Here is a 26008-nt window from a genome sequence, read left to right as displayed (position 1 = left end):
TTTCTACTACAACATCAAAACGTTTATTTTTTATTATTAAACTCATTAAAAACAAAACCCATAATAAAAAATCAAATAATTTTCTTTAAAATTAATTAATCATTCCTATTAAAAATAAAATCATGAACTACCATCAATAATAAATGCTTTCAACTCTATGAAATACCATCAAACTTAGTTAAAGATATTCAATCTTAATATTCAATAGTTATTAAAAAATATCCTTATTTTTTACTTAACATGTAATTGTAAGTTATTTATATAATTTTTACATGAACTTTCTTTCATTTAAGTTACTTTATATTTTTATCAATCAAACATAGTAAGACTGTTTCATAATAATAATCTTGGTCTGAAACGCGAAAAACAGGCTCCGCCACCGACCATATAGATAGATTTCCACATTCAGATCACAAACATCAAAGAAAGAAACAATCAGGCAGGCCATATCATCTTACAATCACTGAACAAGTGATAACAGCTTCTCCAAGTGGAAAAGGTGTTTCCGAACTCGGTATAGATGGAAAGTGTAGAGAAATGCAGCCAATGTCACCGCACAGAAGGACATCATACTCAACTTCCAGAAATCCTATACAAGGAGAAAAACCCAGTGAATTTAAGTTTTGAAGCATGCAATTCTCAGAAGAAAAATGTTGATTTCAGCTATAAATCCTTGAAAAACACAAGCTAAATTCTTAGGATGATTACCCGTGGATTTGAGATTAGTATTCCCATGACATAACCCATAAAATCCAAGGTAGACTGAAGTGAGCTCTGAACACCCCCCACAATGCAACGATTAGATTCAGGAACAAGATCCTGTCCAGGAGACAATGGCAAAAGAGAAATAGAAAATGCAGTGAGACAAATTTTTCGAAAACAAAGCTGTCTAATGCATCAGCAAATGCAGAGATTAACAACATTTAATAGTGTACCAGTTTGTGATTAGTTGTGTTCTTCTACCTGCATTTGTTGGATGACGGATAAGTCGAACATCCACAAACCAAGACGAGATGTTGCAACTCCACCCATCAGCATGTATGCTGATAAATGGCTGTTTTTGACCCAGATTGAAGCCACACATAGCAGCAGGCAAATCCACTGCATTCAAAGGTGCATGCCAAAATGGAATTGAAGGTGAACAGCATCAAGGAAAGGTAATTCTACAATGGCTAAGTAACTCCTTAATTGGTCTGTAGAAGGGTTATACCTGAGACCAGACAGACCAGAGTCCTGTTCTGAGTGTTAAAATACGAGATTGTACCATGGGATACACAACTGTTGCAGCTATTCCAATTGAAGCACTAATGCCACGTGCTATTCCAATTACAAATGCAGGTATGCCTTCCCATTGCAAGGTTGCCGTCATCAAAGTCCCAAAGCTGGAAAAACATTAATCAGTAAAAAGTGAATTCCCACAGAGAAAGAATCCCAATGAAATAATTACTTCCATTTACTTCAGAGGTAAAACAAATAGAATTCCTCGATACTCACCTTAGGACAGTGAAATACAACAAAGCTAAAGCAACTCCAGGTAGAACAACATCTTGCTGCAGATATACTCTCCATGCATCAATGTAAGGAACCTTAGAGACCCACTCGATAAATTTACTCCAAGAGTTCTTTCTTGCGGCTGCTGAATTCTCTCCGTCATTGGAAAGTGAATCAGGTATTTCCCGAGAAGCCGATGTGCTTTCTTCCACAACATCCTGAGAAGCCGAAGTGCTTTCTTCCACAACATCACTTGGTGAAACTTCTGAAATCCTCCTTAGGCTGCTTTCACCTAAAGCTGGGATCCCGCTATACACAGACATAAAAAGCCAATATTCCACCCAAACAGTTATAGTCGTCCACAGTGCTAAGGTCATAGCAGATGCTTTTAGTGATACAAAGCTGATAATGAAGCCAGTTATAACTGGTGCAACTAGCTTGCAGGTTAAATCAATTCGTCTGATAACAGAATTCATCTCAGTCAGTAAAGCTGGAGGATGGCCTTCTGATATTACCACCACCCTGTTCTTGAAAAGAAAAAAAAAAAAGGGAAGAGCATCAGGAGGGTAACATTAATATAACAAGCATGCTTGTTGAATAAATTGAGAATCACTAAAAAGAATAACACTAAATCTATACTTCAACTCTTTAACAACTGAGCAGAGAGTTGGATAAATTGAGAATGACTAGAAAGATATTATTCCATCAAATATAATAAAAAATATGAATGTATGATAGAAATAACTTGTGACCATGTTTAAGTAGAACAACACTTTACTCCTCTTCATATTAGGCCATATTCTCTTGTTTTCTTTTCCTTTCTTTTTTTTTTTTTTTGCTCTCTCTCAGAGTATTATATGAAATTACCATTCTCTTTCGATCAGGATGGTACCGGCTAGAGTTGAAAGCACACCAACAGCTCCAGAGATGTTGGTCAATATCACCAGGGAGATGAATGCTACAAGATTTGTGACCTTCAGGCTTGAAAATACCAGTAAGGCCATTACTGCACATCCAGCAATTATGAAGGACAGATTCTGGGTTACTAACCAAAGTTTAAGAACCTGCCAACAGAAATCACATAATACATATATAGTCACTCTCTTTATCAGTTATTTAGATTTATTGATCAGCAGGTGGTTCCACCATCAGTTTTCTTAATAACGTGAAATAGTATTGCTCATGTTGCAGTGAGATTCAGTTATAACTCTAAAACTTTTAATAAACTTCCGTAAATCACATGGCTACATTTACAAAACTGGGTTCACATGGAAACTGAACTTCGAAGCCTTAAATTTCAACTAAAGAAAAGGAAGATCTGAAGCAAACCTTTACATATGTGAGCCTATCCACCCATCGTCCAATGATGGGACCAAATAATGCTGTAGAAGCAGATTCCACAGCACCGTAAATAGCAGCAAGGAGTAAAGAGTCTGGCCAAACACTGATCATGTATAAACCGACAGAGAATTCCCACATCCTGCAATGAAGTAAAGCATTAAACATAAATTCCAAGGGAAGCACACATGGGAGAGACAGGCAATTCAGATCATTCTTGTTGCACAAATCGAAGTAGTCAAGAGATGATAATTGCTGTGTAATAGATGTGTTCAATATAAATACTAGAAAACTTACATGAAAATATCCCAAGCAATCCCTTATATAACATGTTATATGTATCATGTAATCAATCAATCAGCCTGGTTGAAACCATGCTAGGAGTAGAACAAAAAAAATACCTGGCACCCCATCTCGCAAGAAAGTGAGCGGCATAAAGATACTTGAGAAGAGATGATGGAGGTCTCTGTTCCTGTGCAGGGAGTGGTTGACTCATTTCAGCTGCTTACCCAATCTTTCCTGAGCTTTCAGGTATTCGGGTTGACGAGTAGTTACGGAAACTATCCTACACATAGATACCCCATAGAGGTAATGAAGAGTGCTCTTGAAGGGTGCCCACGCCCAGCTTTCAGGAAAGAGGTTTTAAATGGGGTTTTAAATTTGTGACAGGACTTCTAAAAGAAAACTCAAATTGGAGGAGGAGAACGGTGGCTAGGCTTTTTTAGATAGAGAGGAAACTGGCGGCAGAAGGAAGGGGAAGAGAAGAAACTAGAAAAGGGAAAGAAAGAGCCGCTGCAGGAAATGCTTAGGCCAACAAGGCGACGGCGCCAGGGACTGAGCAATGGAGAGAGGGTTTAGAGAAAGGGGTTGTCTGCTGCCAGTGGAAGATGACGAAGTGAGCAAAAACGAAGGAATGAGAAACGGTTGGCAACCAGTGGTGGATTTAAAATTAAAACAAAGTGGCTTTATGAAGGATAAAAAAGAAAGAAGTGGATTGGATTCATCCACGTACAATCCACTTCGGCTTTAGTTAATTAATTTATTTTATATATGAATTAAATTTATAAATATAAGATAAGAATAAAAAGTGAAACAATTTTTTTTGATAAATAATAAAAAATAATAATTAATTGAATAATATTAATAATGACTTATCAAAATTATTGAGGAATCCTAAAATTATTTTCACAAGCTGAATTAATTCTAAATGATCGTAAAAGCATAAGATAAGAAATAATCTTGCGAGTACACATGCAGAATAACACCTCATCCATTAATATGAGTATTTGAACAATTAAATCTTCATGGCAATCTAAGATAATCAATTGGCTCAAAAGGATTTTGCCAAAATTCATCATTTCATGGAAACTCAATCCAAAATATTCCTGCTTTGACAGATCACATTAACAAATAATCTTATGGTAATACATAGATCTCATATGTATCTGGTCAAAGAGAAAGGAGGGAAAAGAAAAAAATTAAAAAGAAATTGAATTATCAAAAACAAAAACAAGACCCGTAATAAAATTATAAAATGATTTTTTTAAGAATCATTTATCATTTTCATTAAAAATAAAATCATTCTAAATTTTAACATTAATTCCATAATAGATGCTTTCAACTCTACGAAATACCGTTGAGTTTAGTTAAAGATGTCCAATCTTAGTATTCAATAGTTATTAAAAATTGTCTCTACTTTTTACTTAAAACACGTAATTGGAGTTACTTAACACAAGCTAAATTCTAAGGATGATTACCTGTGGATTTGAGATTAGTATTCCCATGACATAAGCCATCAAATCCAAGGTAGACTGAAGCGAGTTCTGAACACCTCCCACAATGCAACGATCAGATTCGGGAACAAGATCCTGTCCAGGAGACAATGGCAAAAGAGAAATAGAAAATGCAGTGAGACAAATTTTTCCAAACGAAGCTGTCTAATGCATCAGCAAATGCAGAGATTGACAACATTTAACAGCACCGGTTCATGGTTAGTTGTGTTCTTCTACCTGCATTTGTTGGATGACGCACAAGTCGAACATCCACAAACCAAGACGAGATGTTGCAACTCCACCCATTAGCATGTATGCTGATAAATGGCTGTTTTTGACCCAGATTGAAGCCACACATAGCAGCAGGCAATTCCACTGCATTCAAAGGTGCATGCCAAAATGGAATTGAAGGTGAACAGCATCAAGGAAAGGTAATTCTACAATGGCTAAGTAACTCCTTAATTGGTCTGTAGAAGGGTTATACCTGAGACCAGACAGACCAGAGTCCTGTTCTGAGTGTTAAAATACGAGATTGTAGCATGGGATACACAACTGTTGCAGCTATTCCAATTGAAGCACTAATGCCACGTGCTATTCCAATTACAAATGCAGGTATGCCTTCCCATTCAAAGGCAGCCGTCATCAAAGTCCCAAAGCTGGAAAAACATTAATCAGTAAAAGATGAATTGCCACAGAGAAAGATTCCCAATGAAATAATTACTTCCATTTACTTCAGAAGTAAAACAAATAGAATTCCTCGATACTCACCTTAGGACAGTGAAATACAACAAAGCTAAAGCAACTCCAGGTAGAACAACATCTTGCTGCAGATATACTCTCCATGCATCAATGTAAGGAACCTTAGCGACACACTCGATAAATTTACTCCCAGAGTTCTTTCCTGCGGCTGCTGAATTCTCTCCATCATTGGAAAGTGAATCAGGTATTTCCTGAGAAGCCGATGTGCTTTCTTCCGCAACATCACTTGGTGAAACTTCTGAAATCCTCCTTAGGCTGCTTTCACCTAAAGCTGGGATCCCGTTATACACAGACATAAAAAGCCAATATTCCACCCAAACAGTTATAGTCGTCCACAGTGCTAAGGTCATAGCAGATGCTTTTAGTGATACAAAGCTGATAATGAAGCCAGTTATAACTGGTGCAACTAGCTTGAAGGTTAAATCAATTCGTCTGATGACAGAATTCATCTCAGTCAGCAAATCTGGAGGATGGCCTTCTGATAATACCACCACCCTGTTCTTGAAAAGAAAAAAAAAAGACGAAAGAGGATCAGGAGGGGAACATTAATATAACAAGCATGCTTGTTGAATAAATTGAGAATCACTTAAAAGAATAGCACTAAATCTTTACTTCACCTCTTTAACAACTGAGCAGAGAGTTGGATAAATTGAGAACGACTAGAAAGATATTGTTCCATCAAATATAGTCAAAAATATGAATGTGTGATAGAAATAACTTGTGACCATGTTTAAGTAGAACAACACTTTACTCCTCTTCATATTAGGCCATATTCTCTTGTTTTCTTTTCTTTTCTTTTTTTTGTTTTTTTTTTTTTTTGCTCTCTCTCAGAGTACTATAAGAAATTACCATTCTCTTTCGATCAGGATGGTACTGCTAGAGTTGAAAGCACACCAACAGCTCCAGAGATGTTGGTCAATATCACCAGGGAGATGAATGCTATGAGATTTGTGACCTTGAGGCTTGAAAATACCAGCAAGGCCATTACTGCACATCCAGCAATTATGAATGACAGATTCTGGGTTACTAACCAAAGTTTAAGAACCTGCCAACAGAAATTACATAATACATATATAGTCACTCTCCTTATCAGTTGTTTAGATTTATTGATCAGCAGCTGGTTCCACTCTCAGTTTTCTTAATAACGTGAAATAGAATTGCTCATGTTGCAGTGAGATTCAGTTATAACCCTAAAACTTTTGATAAAACTTCTGTAAATCACATGGCTACATTTACAAAAGGGGGTTCGCATGGAAACTGAACTGCGAAGCCTTAAATTTCAACTAAAGAAACGAAGATCTGAAGCAAACCTTTACATATGTGAGCCTATCCACCCATCGACCAATGACGGGACCAAATAATGCAGTAGAAGCAGATTCCACAGCACCATAAATAGCAGCAAGGAGTAAAGAGTCTGGCCAGACACTGATCATGTATAAACCGACAGAAAATTCCCACATTCTGCAATGAAGTAAAGCATTAAACATAAATTCCAAGGGAAGCACACATGGGAGAGACAGGCAATTCAGATCATTCTTGTTGCACAAAGGATATATGCCTGGCAAAATCGCAGTAGTCAAGAGATGATAATTTCTGTGTAATAGGTGTGTTCAATATAATTACTAGAAAACTTACATGAAAATATCCCAAACAATCCCTTATATGACAGGTTATATGTATCATGTAAATCAATCAATCAGCCTGGTTGAAATGTAAGGAGTAGAACAAAAAAAAACCTGGCACCCCATCTCGCAAGAAAGTGGGCGGCATAAAGATACTTGAGAAGAGATGATGGAGGTCTCAGTTCCTGTGCAAGGAGTAGTTGACTTTCCATTTCAGCTGTTTATCGAATCTTTCCTGAGCTTTCAGGTATTCAGGTTGACGAGTAGTTACGAAAATTATCTTATATATTATAATGTAATTACAGATAATGTGATTATAAATAATATAATTATAAAAAAAATAATATTATAATATTTGATATGCAAGTAAAATAATGATTAAAATGTAAAAAAAATAACATTGTAATGTTTGATTTATAAATACTTTATTGAGAATTTTAAATTTATCTATATTTATTAAAATACAAGTTTAATATATTTATATTTTTTATTATTAATTTTTATATAATATCATCTTTTAAATATATTTTTAATGTTATATATTTTATTTTTATTTTTATTATAATTTTATATATATTTTATGTTTATTTTTTTAATATAATTTTTAAAAAAATATATAATATTTTATTATAATTTTTTATCTATATTATATAAATTTTAATTTTTTATATTTTTTTTAATTTTTAATTTTTATATTATATATTTTATTTTAATAATAATATTACAAAACATTTTTAATAAAATTAAAAAGTAAAAATATTTTAAAAATATTACAGAATAAAATGTAATTTAATTATATTAATTTTAAATTGCAATGCAGTGATATGTTGCTTAATAAATATTATAATATAATTTAATTAAATATAATATAAAAAATATTAGTGTTTGGTACTTCTCTGGTACCAAACACTAATGAAAGTTTACGAAACTAAATTATAATTCTTTCACGAGGAGATGTGGTTGGTATCGTAGTTTCCAAAGCTAGAAGGGCAAGTGGCGCAAAATCCTAGACATAGTTTAACTTTAAAGTAGACTGGGACAAGTAGCGACGCTGTCTCTTTTTTTTTTTTTTATAGCCCGGACAGGGCAAAGCATGGGGCTTAGCATCGTCACTGACCATCAGTTGACAACGAACAAACGGCCAAAGCAACTTGAATTTTATTTTTAAGGAAAACAGTCTGGCTTTGATGTTTGAGAGAATCTTTTTTTGTTGATTTCGTTTTGTTTTTAGTTTTTTATAATCTTGGTTGCTAAGGCAGTGCCTGGCAATGCTCTGAGGTTTAGACAGAAGAAAACATTAACAAATGCGAGAGCAAGTAAGCACCAAAAAAAAGATTGTTACTGACATTTTACACCAGGGCAAGCAAATAGAAAGGCACCCATTCCCAATGGAAATGCAATCCACAAATTAATGATTACAACAAAATAGTACCAAGAACCTATATATCCAAATCTGATGCATTTGCAGTATAAGAACAATGGTCAAAGGTTTCAAGATTAAATAAGTAATCTAATTCTAAGCACATATATATGATGAACGAATGTGACCGATAAGTGGACCTCCCTTTAATTATCTTGGACGTTAAACATCGGGACCAATAGAAGTTGACTAGAGAGTATCAGCATCAGCTATCTATCTAGTTGATCACCAACTTTACAGATGCGCATTAAGATTTTTTCTCGTGTTTCTAGCTCCAAGCCCACTTGAGCTAGGGTGGATATGAGAGAAGAAACTCATCACTGGGGCTGCAGCTGAGCTGAGCAGCTCACAAGCCGCTTGAGCTTGACAGAAATTGGGGCAGCTTGGCCTTTGCTCAAATATAGCATGAATTAAGATCACTAATGCATGAGGTCAAACTTGAGTTTGTATAGGCTTGTTGGTAAAACAAGCCCCCCTTTCCCAACAATCCTCAATAGCAAAGGGAAACAGCATTCTAGTTAGTGTTGACCCAACATTTCTCCTAACTGAGGCTCTTGCTATTCTTCTTTAGTTAAGTAAATTCCATTAAATAAGTCCCATTCTTATCAATCCTAAAAAAAAAAAAAAAGAGTCCTATAAATGAGATAAGGAGACCAGTAGCTGGTTATCTAAGGCTGCTCAAAAACAAGAATAAATGTCCCAGCACCACAAAAGAAACATCTTCTAGCAGAAAAACAGAAATTTAAGCATGACAGTTGGTTAGACTGATGCTGGTTATCATCATGTTGCAACAATCCTAGCAATTCCATTTCTATAAAAAGGTATGTGCACTTCTAGGAGAATTTGTAGTAAATTATGTCAAACAACTAGACTTCCATATTATCCAATGCTAGATGATTACAGAAAAGGCCCCAATCCCAAGCCTGATAATGTAAAATGCTAAATATTAAAAATAAATATTATCATGATAACTTTATTGAGTATGATAAAATACATTTAAGCTGTCAATTGGATCTATTCAAATTTCACTTTCTTCCTACACTTTTTGAAATATGCCAAGTGTTGAAGAAGATGAAAATATCAAAAGTTTACTTCATTATTCACAGATTGATTTAGATCGTCTTTGACTCTTTTAACTTCTACTGCAACATCAGAACGTGTATTTTCTATTATTAGACTCGTTAAGAACGAAACTCGCAATAAAATATCAGATGATTTTCGTTAATCATTCTTTTTGAAAATAAAATCATTCCAAGTTTTAATATTAATTCAATAATAGATGCTTTCAATTCTATGAAATACCGTCGAGTTTAGTTAAAGACATCTAATCTGAATATTCAATAGTTATTAAAAGATATCTTTATATTTTACTTAACATGTAATTGGAGTTATTTGTATATTTTCCCATGAACTTCTTTCATTTAAGTTCCTTTATATTTTTACCAGACAACAAACTTCTAGTAAGACTGTTTTATAAAAATAATCTTGGCCTGAAACGCGAAAAACAGGCTCCGCCACCGACCATATAGATAGATTTCCACATTCAGATCACAAACATCAAAGAAAGAAACAATCAGGCAGGCCATATCATCTTACAATCACTGAACAAGTGATAACAGCTTCTCCAAGTGGAAAAGGTGTTTCCGAATTCGGTATAGATGGAAAGTGTAGAGAAATGCAGCCAATGTCACCGCACAGAAGGACATCATACTCAACTTCCAGAAATCCTACACAAGGAGAAAAACCCAGTGAATTTAAGTTTTGAAGCATGCAATTCTCAGAAGAAAAATGTTGATTTCAGCTATAAATCCTTGAAAAACACAAGCTAAATTCTTAGGATGATTACCCGTGGATTTGAGATTAGTATTCCCATGACATAACCCATAAAATCCAAGGTAGACTGAAGTGAGCTCTGAACACCCCCCACAATGCAACGATTAGATTCAGGAACAAGATCCTGTCCAGGAGACAATCGCAAAAGAGAAATAGAAAATGCAGTGAGACAAATTTTTCCAAACGAAGCTGTCTAATGCATCAGCCAATGCAGAGACTAACAACATTTAATAGTACCAGTTTGTGATTAGTTGTGTTCTTCTACCTGCATTTGTTGGATGACAGATAAGTCGAACATCCACAAACCAAGACGAGATGTTGCAACTCCACCCATCAGCATGTATGCTGATAAATGGCTGTTTTTGACCCAGATTGAAGCCACACATAGCAGCAGGCAATTCCACTGCATTCAAAGGTGCATGCCAAAATGGAATTGAAGGTGAACAGCATCAAGGAAAGGTAATTCTACAATGGCTAAGTAACTCCTTAATTGGTCTGTAGAAGGTTCATACCTGAGACCAGACAGACCAGAGTCCTGTTCTGAGTGTTAAAATACGAGATTGTAGCATGGGATACACAACTGTTGCGGCTATTCCAATTGAAGCACTAATGCCACGTGCTATTCCAATTACAAATGCAGGTATGCCTTCCCATTCCAAGGCTGCCGTCATCAAAGTCCCAAAGCTGGAAAAACATTAATCAGTAAAAGGTGAATTGCCACAGAGAAAGAATCCCAATGAAATAATTACTTCCATTTACTTCAGAAGTAAAACAAATAGAATACCTCGATACTCACCTTAGGACAGTGAAATACAACAAAGCTAAAGCAACTCCAGGTAGAACAACATCTTGCTGCAGATATACTCTCCATGCATCAATGTAAGGAACCTTAGCGACCCACTCGATAAATTTACTCCCAGAGTTCTTTCCTGCGGCTGCTGAATTCTCTCCGTTATTGGAAAGTGAATCAGGTATTTCCTGAGAAGCCGATGTGCTTTCTTTCGCAACATCACTTGGTGAAACTTTTGAAATCCTCCTTAGGCTGCTTTCACCTAAAGCTGGGATCCCGTTGTACACAGACATAAAAAGCCAATATTCCACCCAAACAGTTATAGTTGTCCACAGTGCTAAGGTCATAGCAGATGCTTTTAGTGATACAAAGCTGATGATGAAGCCAGTTATAACTGGTGCAACTAGCTTGCAGGTTAAATCAATTCGTCTAATGACAGAATTCATCTCAGTCAGTAAACCTGGAGGATGGCCTTCCGATATTACCACCACCCTGTTCTTGAAAAGAAAAAAAGAAACGGGAGAGGAGAAGGAGAGGAACATTAATATATCAAGCATGCTTGTTGAATAAACTGAGAATGACTAAAAAGAATAACACTAAATCTATACTTCACCTCTTTAACAACTGAGCAGAGAGTTGGATAAATTGAGAATGACTAGAAAGATATTATTCCGTCAAATATAGTCAAACATATGAATGTATGATAGAAATAACTTGTGACCATGCTTAAGTAGAACAACACTTTACTTTTCTTCATATTAGTCCATATTCTCTTGTTTTCTTTTCTTTACTTTTGTTTTTCTCTCTCTCAGAGTACTATATGAAATTACCATTCTCTTTCGATTAGGATGGTACCGGCCAGAGTTGAAAGCACACCAACAGCTCCAGAGATGTTGGTCAATATCACCAGGGAGATAAATGCCACGAGATTTGTGACCTTCAGGCTTGAAAATACCAGTAAGGCCATTACTGCACATCCAGCAATTATGAGGGACAGATTCTGGGTTACTAACCAAAGTTTAAGAACCTGCCAACAGAAATTACATAATACATATATAGTCACTCTCCTTATCAGTTGTTTAGATTTATTGATCAGCAGCTGGTTCCACTCTCAGTTTTCTTAATAACGTGAAATAGAATTGCTCATGTTGCAGTGAGATTCAGTTATAACCCTAAAACTTTTGATAAACTTCTGTAAATCACATGGCTACATTTACAAAAGGGGGTTCGCATGGAAACTGAACTGCGAAGCCTTAAATTTCAACTAAAGAAACGAAGATCTGAAGCAAACCTTTACATATGTGAGCCTATCCACCCATCGACCAATGACGGAACCAAATAATGCAGTAGAAGCAGATTCCACAGCACCATAAATAGCAGCAAGGAGTAAAGAGTCTGGCCAAACACTGATCATGTATAAACCGACAGAAAATTCCCACATTCTGCAATGAAGTAAAGCATTAAACATAAATTGCAACATGGGAGAGACAGGCAATTCAGATCATTCTTGTTGCACAAAGGATATATGCCTGGCAAAATCGAAGTAGTCAAGAGATGATAATTTCTGTGTAATAGGTGTGTTCAATATAAATAGTAGAAAACTTACATGAAAATATCCCAAACAATCCCTTATATAACAGGTTATATGTATCATGTAAATCAATCAATCAGCCTGGTTGAAATGTAAGGAGTAGAACAAAAAAAAACCTGGCACCCCATCTCGCAAGAAAGTGGGCGGCATAAAGATTCTTGAGAAGAGATGATGGAGGTCTCAGTTCCTGTGCAAGGAGTAGTTGCCTTTCCATTTCAGCTGCTTATCGAATCTTTCCTGAGCTTTCAGGTATTTAGGTTGATTTGTAGTTACGGAAACTATCCTTCACATATATAGATACCCCATAGCGGTAATGAAAGTTTAGGAAACTAAATTATAATCCTTTCATGAGGAGATGTGGTTGGTATCGTAGTTTCCAAAGCTAGAAAGGCAAGTGGTGCAAAATCCTAGACATAGTTTCAACTTTAAAGTTGACTGGGACAAGCACCGACGCTCTCTCTTTTTTTTTTTTTTTTTTTTTTTTTATAGCCCGGAAAGGTCAAAACATGGGACTACCATCGTCACTGACAACGAACGAACGGCCAAAGCAACTTGAATTTTATTTTTAAGGAAAACAATCTGGCTTTGATGTTTGAGAGAATCTTTGTTTGTTGATTTCGTTTTGTTTTTAGTTTTTTATAATCTTGGTTGCTGAGGCAGTGCCTGGCAATGCTCTGAGGTTTAGACAGAAGAAAACATTAACAAATGCGAGAGCAAGCAAAATCAACCTTGGCTTCTTGCGAGTACACATGCAGAATAACACCTCACCCATTAATATGAGTATTTGAACAATTAAATCTTCATGGCAATCATAAGATAATCCATTGGCTCAAAAGGATTTTGCCAAAATTCATCATTTCATGGAAGCTCAATCCAAAATATTCCAGCTTTTAAAGACCACATTAACAAATAATCTTATGGCAATACACAGATCCCATATGTATCTGGTCAAAGGGAAAGGAGGGAAAAAAAAAAGAATTAAAAAGAGACTGAATTATTAAAAATAAAAAACAAATAGAAAAAAAAAGATTGTTACAGACACATTTAAGGAGACAAAACAGGCATGAGAAACCATGTGGACCCTGCAAGGAAGTAGAAATGACATTAGTTCATATACAAAGGATTAAACTGGTCAGTATGCATTAAGTGATTCATGTTGCTGTCAGATGAGATGAAACAGAAAATTAAACATTTAAATATACTACCAATTATCTATTTATCGTTATGATATTGAATCCACCTGAACTATAAAGCATGCCAAACAAAGCTTATTCTAAAACCTAAGATCCCTCTTCAGCAGTGCAGCAGAGTCTCTTTCCTTTCCTTTATGTATTACAGTATACAGGACCATGCTGTTTCTCAGTATGAGTTTTACAGGTGCATCTTCTAAAATTAACAAAGCAACTTCAACTGATTTGATTGTGTTGTGTCTTCACCCTTTCCAACATTCTTATTTTAGGTGATATGCTGACATTTTACACCAGGGCAAGCAAATAGAAAGTTACCCATTCCCAATGGAAATGCAATCCACATATTAATGATTACAACAAAATAGTACCAAGAACCTATATATCCAAATCTGATGCATTTGCAGTATAAAAACAATGGTCAAAGGTTTCAAGATTAAATAAGTAATCTAATTCTAAGCACATATATATGATGAACGAATGTGACCGAAAAGTGGACCTCTCTTTAATTATCTTGAACATTAAACATTGGGACCAATAGAAGTTGACTAGAGAGTATCAGCATGAGCTATATATCTAGTTGATCATCAACTTTACAGATGTGCATTAAGATTTTATCTTGCATTTCTAGCTCCAATCCCACTTGAGCTCGGGTGGATAGAGAGAAGAAACTCATCACTGGGGCTGCAGCTGAGCTGAGCAGCTCACAAGCCGCTTGAGCTTGACAGAAATTGGGGCAGCTTGGCCTTTGCTCAAATATAGCATGAATTAAGATCACTAATGCATGAGGTCAAGCTTGAGTTTGTATAGGCTTGTTGGTAAAACAAGCCCCCTTTCCCCACAATCCTCAAAAGCATAGGGAAACAGCATTCTAGTTAGTGTTGGCCCAACATTCTCATAACTGAGGCTATTGCTATTCTTCTTTAGTGAAGTAAATTCCATTAAATAAGTCCTATTCTTATCAATCCTAAAAAAAAAGAGTCCTATAAATGAGATAAGGAGACCAGTAGCTGGTTATCTGAGGCTGCTCAAAAACGAGAATATATGTCCCGGCACCACAAAAGAAACATCTTCCAGCAGAAGAACAGAAATTTAAGCATGACAGTTGGTTAGACTGATGCTGGTTATCATCATATTGCAACAATCCTAGCAATTCCATTTCTATAAAACAGTATGTGCACTTCTAGGCGAATTTGTAGTAAATGATGTCAAACAACCAGCCTTCCATATTATCCAATGCTAGATGATTACAGAAAAGGCCTCAATCCCGAGCCTGATAATATAAAATGCTAATATCTAACATGAGAAGAACATAAGCATCTCCAATATTCTGAGGTCAATTCCTAGCCCAAGAGTCAGGGATGGAGAACTTAATTGTACAAGTAAACCGGCCAGTAGCAAAACTTAGTATTCTTCTTATACAAGATTTGTTGAAGTGAAGAAAGCAAATTAAGCAAAAGAAAACCAGAGCAGAGCAATAAGGCTGAGGCACTCACAGTTCTAAATGTTTGAAATGCAGAGACCAAGCGGGTTATCTCAAGAATCACCCTTCATTTCATCTGAATCTGAATCACTTGCATTATAACCTGATAAAGGCTCAGAACAGCAAACAGAAATTGCAATCAATTATCATACTAGTATTATACTACTATTAAAAGGTGATCGTGATAGCGAAAGTTACAGAGGTGAACCTGGATGCTTATCGCTGACTTTCCAAACCGAAGACCGCAACCTCGATGCCCTTGTCATCCAAATTCTTCCCTATGATCCCAATAGACCAAACCAAAACTTAGAAACAAAGGCACCCTAAATTGGAAAAAGAACAAAATGACGAATAATAAAAGAAAAGAGGAAATAGAATCTCTATTTTCTTAATCTTGGAAGCTAAGAAAAGAAAAGAAAAGCGCGAAACTTGTGTTCATCTTGGTAAAGAATTATAAAGAAGAGCAAAAGCGCAAAATTATAAATTTATTACAATTGAATTACTTTTCCTCCGCAATCAAAATAGCAAAGCACACACCAGAAAAATAAAATCAATCCCTTTATAGAATCCGGGAAGAAAAAGAAGGAACCTTTTGTGCATCTCGAGGAACCCCATAACCGCTGTAATACATTTGACTGACGAGAACCTGCATGTTGACATCCCCAGCTTTAGCTTCCTTAAGAGTGTCTTTGAACCAACGCTTGACGCAATCGGAGACAACATCGGAGAGAGGGAGGCGTTGACTGGCACTAGAGCTCTCCATCTTGTTCTTCGACTTGTCTTCACTCACAATCCGGCGGTTCTGCGCCGTGGGCTTTGCGTTTTTCCCTGTTTTGTTGAGATGCTGAGCGGTGGCCTTTGCAAGATGTTGAAGCTTGGTTGCGCCAGGGAGCGACCTTCCCATAAACAAAAACCTAAGAAAATTAAAAACAAACAAAAAAAAATAGAGAGAAGAGAATTGAATTGTGTGTCCTTATAAACAAGAGAGAATAAAGAGGGAAAATCCATTGACCTTTCTTTGGGTTTTTTCCTTTTTTTTTTTTGAGGATTTTTTTCTTTTTTTATCTTTTGGTTTTTTTTTTAGTTGCTTTTGATGGTAATTAATAAATAAATTAATCTTATTTTGATGAGTTTTTCAAAGGAAATAGAAAAATTCATTGTCATTATATAATATTACTGAATTTTTTTATTAAAAGCACAAAAAAATTCAAAAGATTGGAGAATTGAAATTTGATATAATTCGGGTAATATTATCTAATTTTTTGATTAAAGGGATAAAAGGACCAAGAGCATAGAAAAGGTGAAATTTAATATAATTTGGATGCCTATGAACGATAACCGACCACGATCAACGGCAGAAGGCACGATGACACAGAAATAAAAAAAAAGAATCCTAAAAGGTATTAAGAAAGGGGAGAAATTTATTTTTTGAAATTTTTGATTTTTTTAAATTTGGGTGAATGGATTTAGTTTCTAACAAATCTATTCCAATTAAAAAAACATGGAGATGGAGAGAATTCAAGTGGTTAAATTTAATATAATTCCGCCAATTCCAATTATCTAATAATTAATGCTCACATTTTCAATAAAAAAATTTTATATTTATAAATTTAATATTCTGTTGTTGAAATGAAATCCATTAAACCGTGCCGATATCAATTTGATTATTGCAAGCACCGTTGAGAACCGCACCTTCACAAGTCACATACACCGTTGATCTCTTGGAAAAACAATTTACAGGAAGAAGCATCATAAACACAAGCGTATGCTCACAGAAATGGCAAAAGCTACATATCAAAATTTATACCACGTCAAAAACAATTTACACCTTTCAATATTTCTTCAGATACTAGGACACTGCATTTGACTGGCGCAGCGCTTGCACGCTGACACATGAAACTCCTTCTTGTATAACCATTTCACCCGCACATTGGATTCCCTGAATATAGAGCAAGGCCAAGTGCTGGTGACTCAGTGAGATACACGTGCGGGGGGGGAAGAGCAGAATATTATACAGCAACAGAGAGTTGAGGAAAAGAATACACCAGACCAAAGATATTTCCTATTCGCTAAGATTGGAGCAATTAATAGTACTGCTTAACCAATTTGTAGAAGCAATCACAATCTTTCAAGAATCACTCCAACCATCTTCATCATCATCATCTTCATCGCTTCCAGCCAATGCCTATTTTAACAAAGATGACTTTAGAAATTGTACACTCAAAAGAGAGAGAGAGAGAGAGAGAGAGAGAGAGAGAGAGAGAGAGATAAGGATAAATAGAAACCTGGCGAATTGCATTTGCTTTCTCCAAGATCGCTGCAACTCTTAAGTTGGTTTTAGGACCCTGAATGCTGGGTCTGGTCACCGCTGCAGGCTTCAGGTTGAAGGACTGTACAAAACATAATAAATCAGCCCTCACTTTATCCGACAGATGCATTTCCCATCTTTCAACACTTTTTTTTCTATATATAAAATAAGGAACAAATAGAATGTCAAGAATTCGGGAATTGGGTCTAACCTTAGTCCGTATCTGTTCCAGCAATGAATCTCTTTCATCTACCTTTGGAATCATTGGAGGTCGAACCCGCTCAGTTACCTTTCTCAACTGCAGAAAATTCAAACTGTTACTTCACAAGAAGAAAAGGCAGACTGGAAAAAATTGAAATGCAAGGTAATTAAAAGACAGACTGGAAAAATTTGAATTGCAAGGACATAATTACCTTGCTTTTGTCATGAGCAGCAACAGCATCAATGAGAGGATTGCGAGGTCGTGGAAGCTTAACATTTGGATTCCCATTTGCATTTCCATTTGCTTCTCCCTCTGAAGTTGATAAATCATGCTGCACAGTTGTATTTGATGTCTGTGAAGTTTCTCCCTCTGGAGCTGCCAAACCATGCTGCTCCTCTACTGTGGTTGGAAACTGCTCTTCTACTTTGGTAGGAAGTTCCTCTGCTACCTTGGTTGGACTCTGCTCTTCTCTCTTAGTTGATGAGGCCACAAATATATCAGGAGGATTCCCATGTTCTCCCTCAGAATTTTGTTTAGGGTGCTTAAATGCCCCACCTTCTAAACCTGTATCCAGTACAAACTGGTTTGGAGCATGTGTTGTTTTCTCATGCAAAGATTCAGGAATATGTCTAGAAGTTGTATGTTCAGTAACTGGCATCGACAAGAATGAGAAACTGGAGTCTACTCTATCATCCTCCATAGCAGCGGAACCATATTCATGGCTTTCATTAGATATTATGGGTAATGTTAAAAATGGGTTTGGATGTGTTCTATCTAAATGAATACCATTGTATTGGCTATTAGCACTGTTACCCATAGTTGGGGGGTCCATAGGAAAAGGACTGGGTTGCATGAAATCCGTGGCGAATTGATCAGACACATGACCATACCTCTCTTCACCTTTGACAAGGGGTAAAAATGGGTTTCTGGACTCTAACGCTGATAAACCAAATTGAGCTTTCTGCTCAATGGCATATTGTGGTATCATTGAGAATGAACCCTGACCATGTTCAACCAATTCTCTTTGTGAAGCTGGAGAAGCATGTTGAGCTCTCCCTATCCTCCACTGCATTGGAGGAAGAGGTGGCAACGGTGGCATTTCCTCCATGCTAACTTTAGTTGCCCCATGGAGCAAGACAACGGCAGGCTGAGTAGAATCTGATGGATACATTTCTTGCTTATCCTGCCTACCTGATTGCTGTGAGAACTCTACTGAAGGTTGGCTTGAAGAGCCTTCTGCAGAATGTTCAGAAGCAGTTTGTAAGCATCTTTCCTGATTTATGTGATTCAGAGACTCTATCTGATTGGACAGGAGATTTAATGAATTTGAACTATCTTCAACCATTTGCAGGCTTCCCATATCATGCTGACTAGTATGCAAGTCCAATGACTGTTCGAAAGAAGTTTCTTTTTCTGATAGGCAACGAGTAGGTGAAGACACCACATCTGCCCTACTTTCTATCAGATGACTCAAATATTTCGATTCTGACTCTTGATCACTCAACTCTGAAGAAGCTGGTACAGTGGTTAAATCAATGAAATTCAAACTATTTTTGGCTGGTTCTGCCAGAGATGGATCATGAATATCATCTTCTAAATTGGAATTGTCATAGGAGACTAATTTGCATGAAGTGGATTCTAGATCTGCTGGAGCGCCCTCTGCTTGATTTGTTTCCTCTTGTGCCTCTGACTCTACAAGACATTCTTGAGAAATAACCTCATCAGATTCCAATCCTTCCGTACATAGATCTCCAGCACCAGAAAGAGGCTCTTGCAAATTCTTTTGATTTTTAGATGGAGAACAAATCAAATTTGAAGACTCAGAAGTAGTATTATCTACATCATCATCAAGATCAGCAGAACCACAAGCAGCAGTAGAGACCGCCATAGTTTCAGCATGAACAGTTTCAGTTGCCAGATCATCTAAGCCTACATGATTATTGAGATCCAAATTATCAGCACTATTAGATAGAAGATCACAAGCGATAGCATCTCCTCCCACCATGCTCACCCTGCAGGTAATTTCGCCAGTTCCCTCTCCCTCTGCCACATCAAAAAGTTGGTCAGCATTTTGTTTCTGTTCAGAATATGAAGCTCCTATCTCTGTCGAGTCAGCCTCAAGTTGTGGATCATCATTAATTCCATCTGAACATTTCTGTTCGTTAAAGCCACAAGTCTGTGAAGTACCCACCATAGGAGCCATACATTCTGACTTGACACCAGCTTCTAAAGTAGCATCATTAACCTCAGACACTAAGTTGACAGGCCGCATAACATCCAAACCTTCTGAACTTCTTTCTACTTCTGCAAAGGTTGAACAAGGAAGCTGCTCCTCTGCTGATGAAATAACAGAATTTGGTGAACCAATCATTTGGTTGACTGAATTTTCAGCACAAGTTTCTCCAGCAAAATCTGTTTCAAGGACTTCATCAAAAGGATCATTACTGCTTCTCTTTTCAGGAGCAAGCTGTAAAATGTTTGATAAATGTGGCAAAGCATCAGAAGAGACATTTGTGTCCTCACTGTCCAACTCATCCACTTGATGGCTTTCAGCAGAAAGAGTAATCAAAGTAACATCCTGTTTCTCAGAAGAATCAGCCAAATATTTTCCACCATCCATTTCTGACAAATCAGAATTAGTTTTAACATCAACATAGGGCACCTCAGGTTCCGGCAAAGAAACTGCCATTGAACTTGTTTTGGGGTCCAACAAAACATGTGTGGGATTCAATTCTTCAAGACATGAACTATGAGATTCTTCACCAAGATCAGGGAGCTTGCATTCACCAAAAGAGGTATCTTTTGATGGCCATGCCTCATCAGAACTGGAGCATTGCATCTCTGAACATGCAGGAAGGTGGATGGATGGTGCCTCGACAATCTCAGCAGCACAGTTTTTATTAGAAGGGAACTCTTTAGCTGCTATTTCACCATCTGATGGCATATCTTCAGCCAGATTGTCTACAGTATCAGAGTAGGGAAAACTAGATCTTTCTTTCTTGAAGGAGCTGTTTCCATCATCAGATGCAGAAGAGATCCCAACTGATTGAGAATCTGATGAATGGACTTGGACCTCAAGCTTTTCCTCATTTGCATCAGAATCAGTTCGATATTTTCCAATATTTAAGAAGCCAATATCGTTCTTAGGTCTGTATTCATTGTCCGTATCCATTTCAGACTCCATGGTAGCAAGGGCATCCATGTAATTGTCAACCTCACTGGTCATGTCATCAGAATGGTCCCCATCTATGCTGCATCCTTTTCTGCCTTCTCCATCGACTATTATATCCTTTTCAATTGCTGCTTTATGAAAGGAAGGGGGAATTCCATCTGTGAAATCAGCTGTTCGTTCAGGCACCTTCACAATCTCTCTATCAATGACTTCTCGATTCAACTCCTCAACAGATGGTTTCAGCACAATTTCTTGTGCATCAGGTGAAGAACTTGAATTTTCCTTTCCTTGTGAAGTATTTTTCACAGGACTCACTGTACTAATTTCAAGTATTTCAAGCCCCGAATCACTAGAGTTATCCAATGTCAATTCCAAAGGAGGTGGAGTACCAGAGGTCTCGTAAACTGCTTTATGCTCTGGTGAAGGACTCTCCAGGAATTTCTCCATGTAGCTTTTCCCAGATTTTATCTCAAGTGGAGATTCATTTAATTGCCTTCTTTTCAATTTTACAAGACGGGAAGGGTCCTTATAAGCATTCTCAATACGCTCCTCCAAAAACAGCTGATGCAATCTGCACTATTACAAAGCAATTCAATCACCAAGAAACCATATTAAAACTTTAAACATGCATGCTTATTCAACTAGAAGAAAGGTCAAAGGCACAGATGCAGAATTTAGGACTCACTTGGCATGTGATGTCAGTGCAATTTCTGGAGTCTCTCCATTCCTCCAGCGTGATCCTTTCTTCTGCTAGAATTAAAATATTAGAGACTATAGGATACAGGCAAAAACACCAAATAGCACAACTAGCCAAAAATAGACAGAAAAGTTTCTGTGTGATTGCTAAAACCACTGTGCACCAAAAAGTTACTGTCCGATGCCAGCCCTCTTAACTAATATGTTTAGTTTACTGATATGGACAAGGAAAAAGAATGTTTCATACAAATGAGAAGAAACTTAATTAGTTTTTTGATACAATTTGTGCAAATCACCCTAAAAGCAATAAGTACACCTCAAATGGAGTAGGGCCTAGGATATTAAGTGTGCTGCTCACATGAAAAGGACACCTCATAATCAGATATTTTTACTTTGACAGTGAAGCTAATCTCCAACCTTGCCATGAGTCTGCTCAAACACAAACTCACAGATGCCAAATATGAACTCTAAATGCAATAGCAAAATTCAACCATAAAAGAAACCTTTTTCTCCAGTGAAACAAAAGAATCTGTTCCAATAAAAATTATTGCTAGGGTAAACATCTCTTTTCTCCAAACAAGCTCAAGTTTTATCATTAAGAGGTAGAAACTTTGGGTAATTCTAGAGACCTATCTCTCAATTTATGCTATAAATGAGACATAACTGCAAATTGCTAAAATAACTGCCAAAAGAGAAATCTAAGCAGATCCTTTTGATGAAAAAGTTGATGGGATATGCAGCACAAAAAATGAGAAGTTCAATCTAACAACACTATTGATGGGTCATACCATCTCCCCCCCCCCCCCCCCCCCCCAACCCCAAAAGAATGGAATCATGCTAACTATATGGTGATGAACTTTGTTTTTTTTTTCACTTTATTACCTTCAGTTTACGGGATTTCTTTTCTCTCTGAACTTCTGCTGCTGCAATTTCAGGGAAAGCTGATTCTGCTTTGAAGAATGATGGATCAGTGTAACGCTTTAAACACGCCCCAGCACCCGCAACATCAAATCTGGAACAAGTCACAAATTATTAGAATATTCATTGTCTGAAAGCAAATTCCTCTCAATAAATTTGCTACAGTTAAGACCAATAAGGTAAGCTTACTTGTCCAAAAGGAATAACCGTGGAGGCCCCCGGCATTCCTCATAAGAATCCAGCACACAGCGAGGTAAGTCTCCACGAGTGATCAGATTATGTTCAGTGCGCAGATTAGGATGCCAGTCAACACCTGAGAAAAGATAATACATATATCGACAAGTTTAGTAGATAATTCCTCTGTGTATGAAAACTCCAATATCTATTTCAGAACCAAAAAGTAAACAAATAAATCCCAAATAAGGTCCATCCAAAATCAAAGCTGACTCATCATATGACATGATCACAGTTCCCATCCATTCCATTCTTGTAGACCAAACATGGGTTTATTGGAATGCAAAATGTATCTATGCATACTGATTCCATGACAAATTCACAGATATAGAAAGTCATCAAAAGATGCATCTTTTGGTTAGCTAAACAAAATTTCTTTTTACTCTAGATGGAGACAACGCATGAGGAAAGAAACTTGTAATGCCCATATGGTAGGCACCACTGTACTAGGCACTGAAACCCCTAGAAACTAAGTTAGTGGTTTCAAAAACATATAGATCTAATTCCCAACAATGCAATCATGTAAAAAAGATATACAAACTTAAGAAACAAACACAGATGCCAAACTGCCCCTTTTTGACAAGAAATGATATCCAGAACCCAGGGGTCAAAGTCAAATACAGAATAGAAAAACACTTTTCCAAGAACATGTACATAAATATGATAACATATTCAAGTAAAAATGTGTTTGAGGAGTAATCTAACCTGCATTGGTAAAGAATAATGAATGATTGGTTTGTGATAAAAATGCCTTCTCAATGGAAGGGAACTCCGCTTCAAGTTGTTGGACTCGAACCGTTAGACCATGGCCTCTTGCAGCGGTTGCCATTACCTCTTCATGCAAGTCATGGAATATCTCAGCAGCAAACCTTTATCAACCGAGAAGGAAAAGCAATTTAAAACCAGAAAAGGAGATAAAAAGCAAATTTAAAAAAACAATTCAAATTTGTCCCCATAAGTGCTACAACTCCAATAGAAATCTATAGTAAGGGTGCCAGTCTTACCAAAAATATTCCCCATATGCATAGTTGCAATTTCCTTAATGCATTTTAAAAAAAAAATTGATACACATTAATTTGAAATGAAAATTTGAATTCCGAGTGCTAAATTGGTGATCGCCACAATTTCCCAGCATTTAAAAACAAATAAGGTACTCAATTTTCCCAGCATGTCTCAGATTCAAATTGCTGGAACAAAATTCCAATAGGGTACAATTGGAAAAAAAACCTTTTAACAGATTCCGGTTATTAGAATAACCTCGACCTCAAAGCAAAGTAACATAGAATTAAGCAAGCTAAGTAACCAAGGAAATTAAACCAATCTGATATTAAAAAATAAATATATTGTAAATCTAAAAGCTGAGCTCCCAATGAAAAATGAATATTGAACCACAGGAATTCAGCTCCGAAAACACTAAATTCAAAGCCTAATTGATTGATGAGCTGGCTGAGAGCAAAAATTGAAACTAAAACCAGACAAATTCCCAAAAAGGGAAAAAGAGCAAAAAGGAAGAGAGAGAGACTGACTCGGCAAGGTCACCGAGCTGGCGCAAAACACCAACGAGGCCAGCCATGGCGACTCCTTCAAGTAAAGCCTCAGGATCATCCTTGTCGGCAGCTCTATAGAGCTCCGGATCCGCCAAACTGTACTCGTTCCTTATCTGGTACCTCGTCAACGGCATTTCTTGTCCAGCCAAAGGCAAAAACAAACAAACCCTAAAGGAATGAAAATCTGCGGTGATCTCGAAACCGCATTCAGGTATCGGTGGTTTTGTTTCGGATTTTTAATTTTGAAGGAAATGAAAGAATGGAATATGGAGTGGTGATAGACGTGAAGAGAGTGTGTGAGAGAGAGAGTATTTAATGACTTCTTTTTTTTTTTTTTTGGTTTTTGGTGAGAAATGGAAAGGGAAAGGAAACCGTGCGAGGCGAATTCTGTGCGGCGCGGTCGTTTCTTGGGCGCGCATCGTGCCGGTTATAATGCGCTCCCTGTCCTAATTACAAATTAGTCTCGGGTTAAAACTAATGCCAGTATTTAAAAATTGAATTAATCAAATTTTTATAAAATATAATCTAAATCTATTAAATTAAAAGTAAATGGAACGTTTTAAAAATATTAATAATATTTCTATTTTTGATATTATAAATGATCGATTTATTTGTAAATTTTGAATATATTACTTCTCTTAGTCTATTAATATCAAAATTAATCAAATTCAATCAATTTCTATTGATATCTCAATCGATTTGAATTGATTAATACGGATTATTAACTAAAAATATTATATTTTATATTCACGTAGCTTTTTAATTGAGTTTTATTTATTTATATTTGTAGTTTAGAGTTGTATTTATTGACTTCAATTTGGGTTGAGAGAAAGATTGGTGGCCCTCCTCCTCTTAATGGTTTCTTATCTTGGCTTAAAGTTCACGTCATAATTATACGGAAACTTTGGTTTAAAATTAAACATAGGATAGTTAATTATTAAGTTTTAAATTTTAGGAGATAAATGTATTTTACCTAAATTCACAAAGTTTTTTTTTTTTTTGTAATTTACCCTTAAAAATACCATAAAAAATCACTACATAAAAGTCTTCTCATTAAATGGTTAAATACCTTAAAATGTTGTTAAGAGTAATACTCCATTTGAAAATGGATTATTCATTCACAATGATCATAATTATTATAAAAAATATATACAAAAAATAAAATAAAACAATTATAATTAAATACATAGACATATGGTTTTGGCAAGCATCACAGCTATAATTATATACTAGTACTAGTAACTTAAACCAAACACCATCATCATTAAAAAATTATTCTTACAATTGGGTAAATTCTTGGGTGCTACATATCATGGTAGGCCAACAAAACATTTCATTACTCTTAATCTTAATTTTTTTTTTTTTTGGTTTAGTGTAACATTCAGACAAAATCCTTAACAGCATGTCTATGAAATGATGATTGTCCTCTTATTTTAAGGTTTAAACGAGGAATTAAACCAAAAAATTAGACTAGTTAATTAATTCCACAAGCTTAAGCGTGAAGCCCTCCCCCTCTCTCTCTCTCTCTCTCTCTCTCTCGCTCTCTGTGTGCGAAGGGAAGGGTCCTTTTTAGTAGCAGGTTGATTGTTGAGCAGCCGAAACAAGATGTGGGACCCTGGAAAACAGTGCCCCATTGTTCATGGTC

General features: G+C 36.3%; 4 protein-coding genes and 1 pseudogene across 10 annotated transcripts; all 5 read right to left on the bottom strand.

The window, feature by feature from the left end:
• Window positions 1-353: 353 nt before the first annotated feature.
• On the bottom strand, window positions 354-3774 carry LOC18597438 (solute carrier family 40 member 1-like). Of its 3 annotated transcripts, none has more exons than XM_007026484.3 (8): window positions 3231-3772; window positions 2821-2971; window positions 2359-2555; window positions 1495-2013; window positions 1211-1382; window positions 964-1101; window positions 709-819; window positions 354-589 (listed from the first exon to the last, which is right to left on the bottom strand). In XM_007026484.3, the coding sequence occupies exons 1-8, from the start codon at window positions 3323-3325 to the stop codon at window positions 461-463; spliced, it is 1512 nt and encodes a 503-aa protein (XP_007026546.3). In that variant the 5' UTR covers window positions 3326-3772; the 3' UTR covers window positions 354-460. The 3 variants fall into 3 exon arrangements, 2 of the variants coding, with proteins under 2 accessions (XP_007026546.3, XP_088662513.1); XM_088806387.1 differs by having other exon boundaries at window positions 3127-3265; XR_001928191.2 differs by having other exon boundaries at window positions 566-589; window positions 936-1101; window positions 3231-3774.
• A 382-nt stretch (window positions 3775-4156) lies between these two features.
• Window positions 4157-7229, bottom strand: LOC148762311 (solute carrier family 40 member 2-like; annotated as a pseudogene). The gene is made up of 7 exons (XR_016026316.1): window positions 7097-7229; window positions 6671-6821; window positions 6210-6405; window positions 5370-5855; window positions 5086-5257; window positions 4839-4976; window positions 4157-4697 (listed from the first exon to the last, which is right to left on the bottom strand). The product of XR_016026316.1 is annotated as a solute carrier family 40 member 2-like (transcript).
• A 2628-nt stretch (window positions 7230-9857) lies between these two features.
• Window positions 9858-12965, bottom strand: LOC18597436 (solute carrier family 40 member 2-like). 4 transcript variants are annotated; one of them, XM_018121890.2, is made up of 8 exons: window positions 12733-12949; window positions 12317-12467; window positions 11856-12052; window positions 11032-11517; window positions 10748-10919; window positions 10501-10638; window positions 10249-10359; window positions 9858-10129 (listed from the first exon to the last, which is right to left on the bottom strand). In XM_018121890.2, the coding sequence occupies exons 1-8, from the start codon at window positions 12828-12830 to the stop codon at window positions 10001-10003; spliced, it is 1482 nt and encodes a 493-aa protein (XP_017977379.2). In that variant the 5' UTR covers window positions 12831-12949; the 3' UTR covers window positions 9858-10000. The 4 variants fall into 4 exon arrangements, 3 of the variants coding, with proteins under 3 accessions (XP_017977379.2, XP_088662626.1, XP_088662627.1); XM_088806500.1 differs by having other exon boundaries at window positions 12632-12773; XR_016026338.1 differs by having other exon boundaries at window positions 10099-10129; window positions 10473-10638; window positions 12733-12965.
• Window positions 12966-13440: 475 nt separating this feature from the next.
• On the bottom strand, window positions 13441-16258 carry LOC18597435 (Sel1 repeat protein). Its single transcript, XM_018121892.2, has 4 exons — window positions 15876-16258; window positions 15495-15564; window positions 15300-15389; window positions 13441-13698 (listed from the first exon to the last, which is right to left on the bottom strand). The coding sequence occupies exons 1-3, from the start codon at window positions 16188-16190 to the stop codon at window positions 15340-15342; spliced, it is 435 nt and encodes a 144-aa protein (XP_017977381.1). The 5' UTR covers window positions 16191-16258; the 3' UTR covers window positions 13441-13698; window positions 15300-15339.
• A 665-nt stretch (window positions 16259-16923) lies between these two features.
• Window positions 16924-24761, bottom strand: SCAR2 (SCAR homolog 2). Its single transcript, XM_018121741.2, has 9 exons — window positions 24343-24761; window positions 23522-23685; window positions 22772-22895; window positions 22547-22676; window positions 21654-21715; window positions 18008-21539; window positions 17806-17892; window positions 17572-17676; window positions 16924-17471 (listed from the first exon to the last, which is right to left on the bottom strand). Exons 1-9 carry the CDS (start codon window positions 24495-24497, stop codon window positions 17415-17417), a joined length of 4416 nt encoding a protein of 1471 aa, XP_017977230.2. The 5' UTR covers window positions 24498-24761; the 3' UTR covers window positions 16924-17414.
• Window positions 24762-26008: the final 1247 nt, after the last annotated feature.

This window comes from Theobroma cacao, chromosome 5, assembly GCF_053813885.1.
Source record: "Theobroma cacao isolate CCN51 chromosome 5, ASM5381388v1, whole genome shotgun sequence".
Taxonomy (NCBI): Eukaryota; Viridiplantae; Streptophyta; class Magnoliopsida; order Malvales; family Malvaceae; genus Theobroma; species Theobroma cacao.
The sequence above is the reverse complement of the archived record's forward strand: the minus strand, read 5'-3'. Positions and strand labels throughout refer to the sequence as shown.

What these genes read in the sequence shown, in the direction of transcription:
- LOC18597438 (XM_007026484.3), bottom strand. Translation starts at nt 3,325, where the DNA reads ATGAGTCAACCACTCCCTGCACAGGAACAGAGACCTCCATCATCTCTT. An exon ending in ATCCTGATCGAAAGAGAATG is followed by an intron (nt 2,014 to 2,358) that starts GTAATTTCATAT and finishes TTTCAAGAACAG; the next exon opens with GGTGGTGGTAATATCAGAAG. An exon ending in CCGTCATCCAACAAATGCAG is followed by an intron (nt 820 to 963) that starts GTAGAAGAACAC and finishes TCTCCTGGACAG; the next exon opens with GATCTTGTTCCTGAATCTAA.
- LOC18597436 (XM_018121890.2), bottom strand. Translation starts at nt 12,830, where the DNA reads ATGGAAAGGCAACTACTCCTTGCACAGGAACTGAGACCTCCATCATCT. An exon ending in CTTGCGAGATGGGGTGCCAG is followed by an intron (nt 12,468 to 12,732) that starts GTTTTTTTTTGT and finishes ACTTCATTGCAG; the next exon opens with AATGTGGGAATTTTCTGTCG. An exon ending in TTGTATTTCACTGTCCTAAG is followed by an intron (nt 10,920 to 11,031) that starts GTGAGTATCGAG and finishes ATGTTTTTCCAG; the next exon opens with CTTTGGGACTTTGATGACGG.
- LOC18597435 (XM_018121892.2), bottom strand. Translation starts at nt 16,190, where the DNA reads ATGGGAAGGTCGCTCCCTGGCGCAACCAAGCTTCAACATCTTGCAAAG. An exon ending in TTCCTCGAGATGCACAAAAG is followed by an intron (nt 15,565 to 15,875) that starts GTTCCTTCTTTT and finishes TTGGGATCATAG; the next exon opens with GGAAGAATTTGGATGACAAG. An exon ending in AGTCAGCGATAAGCATCCAG is followed by an intron (nt 15,390 to 15,494) that starts GTTCACCTCTGT and finishes AGCCTTTATCAG; the next exon opens with GTTATAATGCAAGTGATTCA.
- SCAR2 (XM_018121741.2), bottom strand. Translation starts at nt 24,497, where the DNA reads ATGCCGTTGACGAGGTACCAGATAAGGAACGAGTACAGTTTGGCGGAT. An exon ending in AGAAATCCCGTAAACTGAAG is followed by an intron (nt 21,716 to 22,546) that starts GTAATAAAGTGA and finishes TAATTCTAGCAG; the next exon opens with AAGAAAGGATCACGCTGGAG. An exon ending in TGGAACAGATACGGACTAAG is followed by an intron (nt 17,677 to 17,805) that starts GTTAGACCCAAT and finishes TGTTTTGTACAG; the next exon opens with TCCTTCAACCTGAAGCCTGC.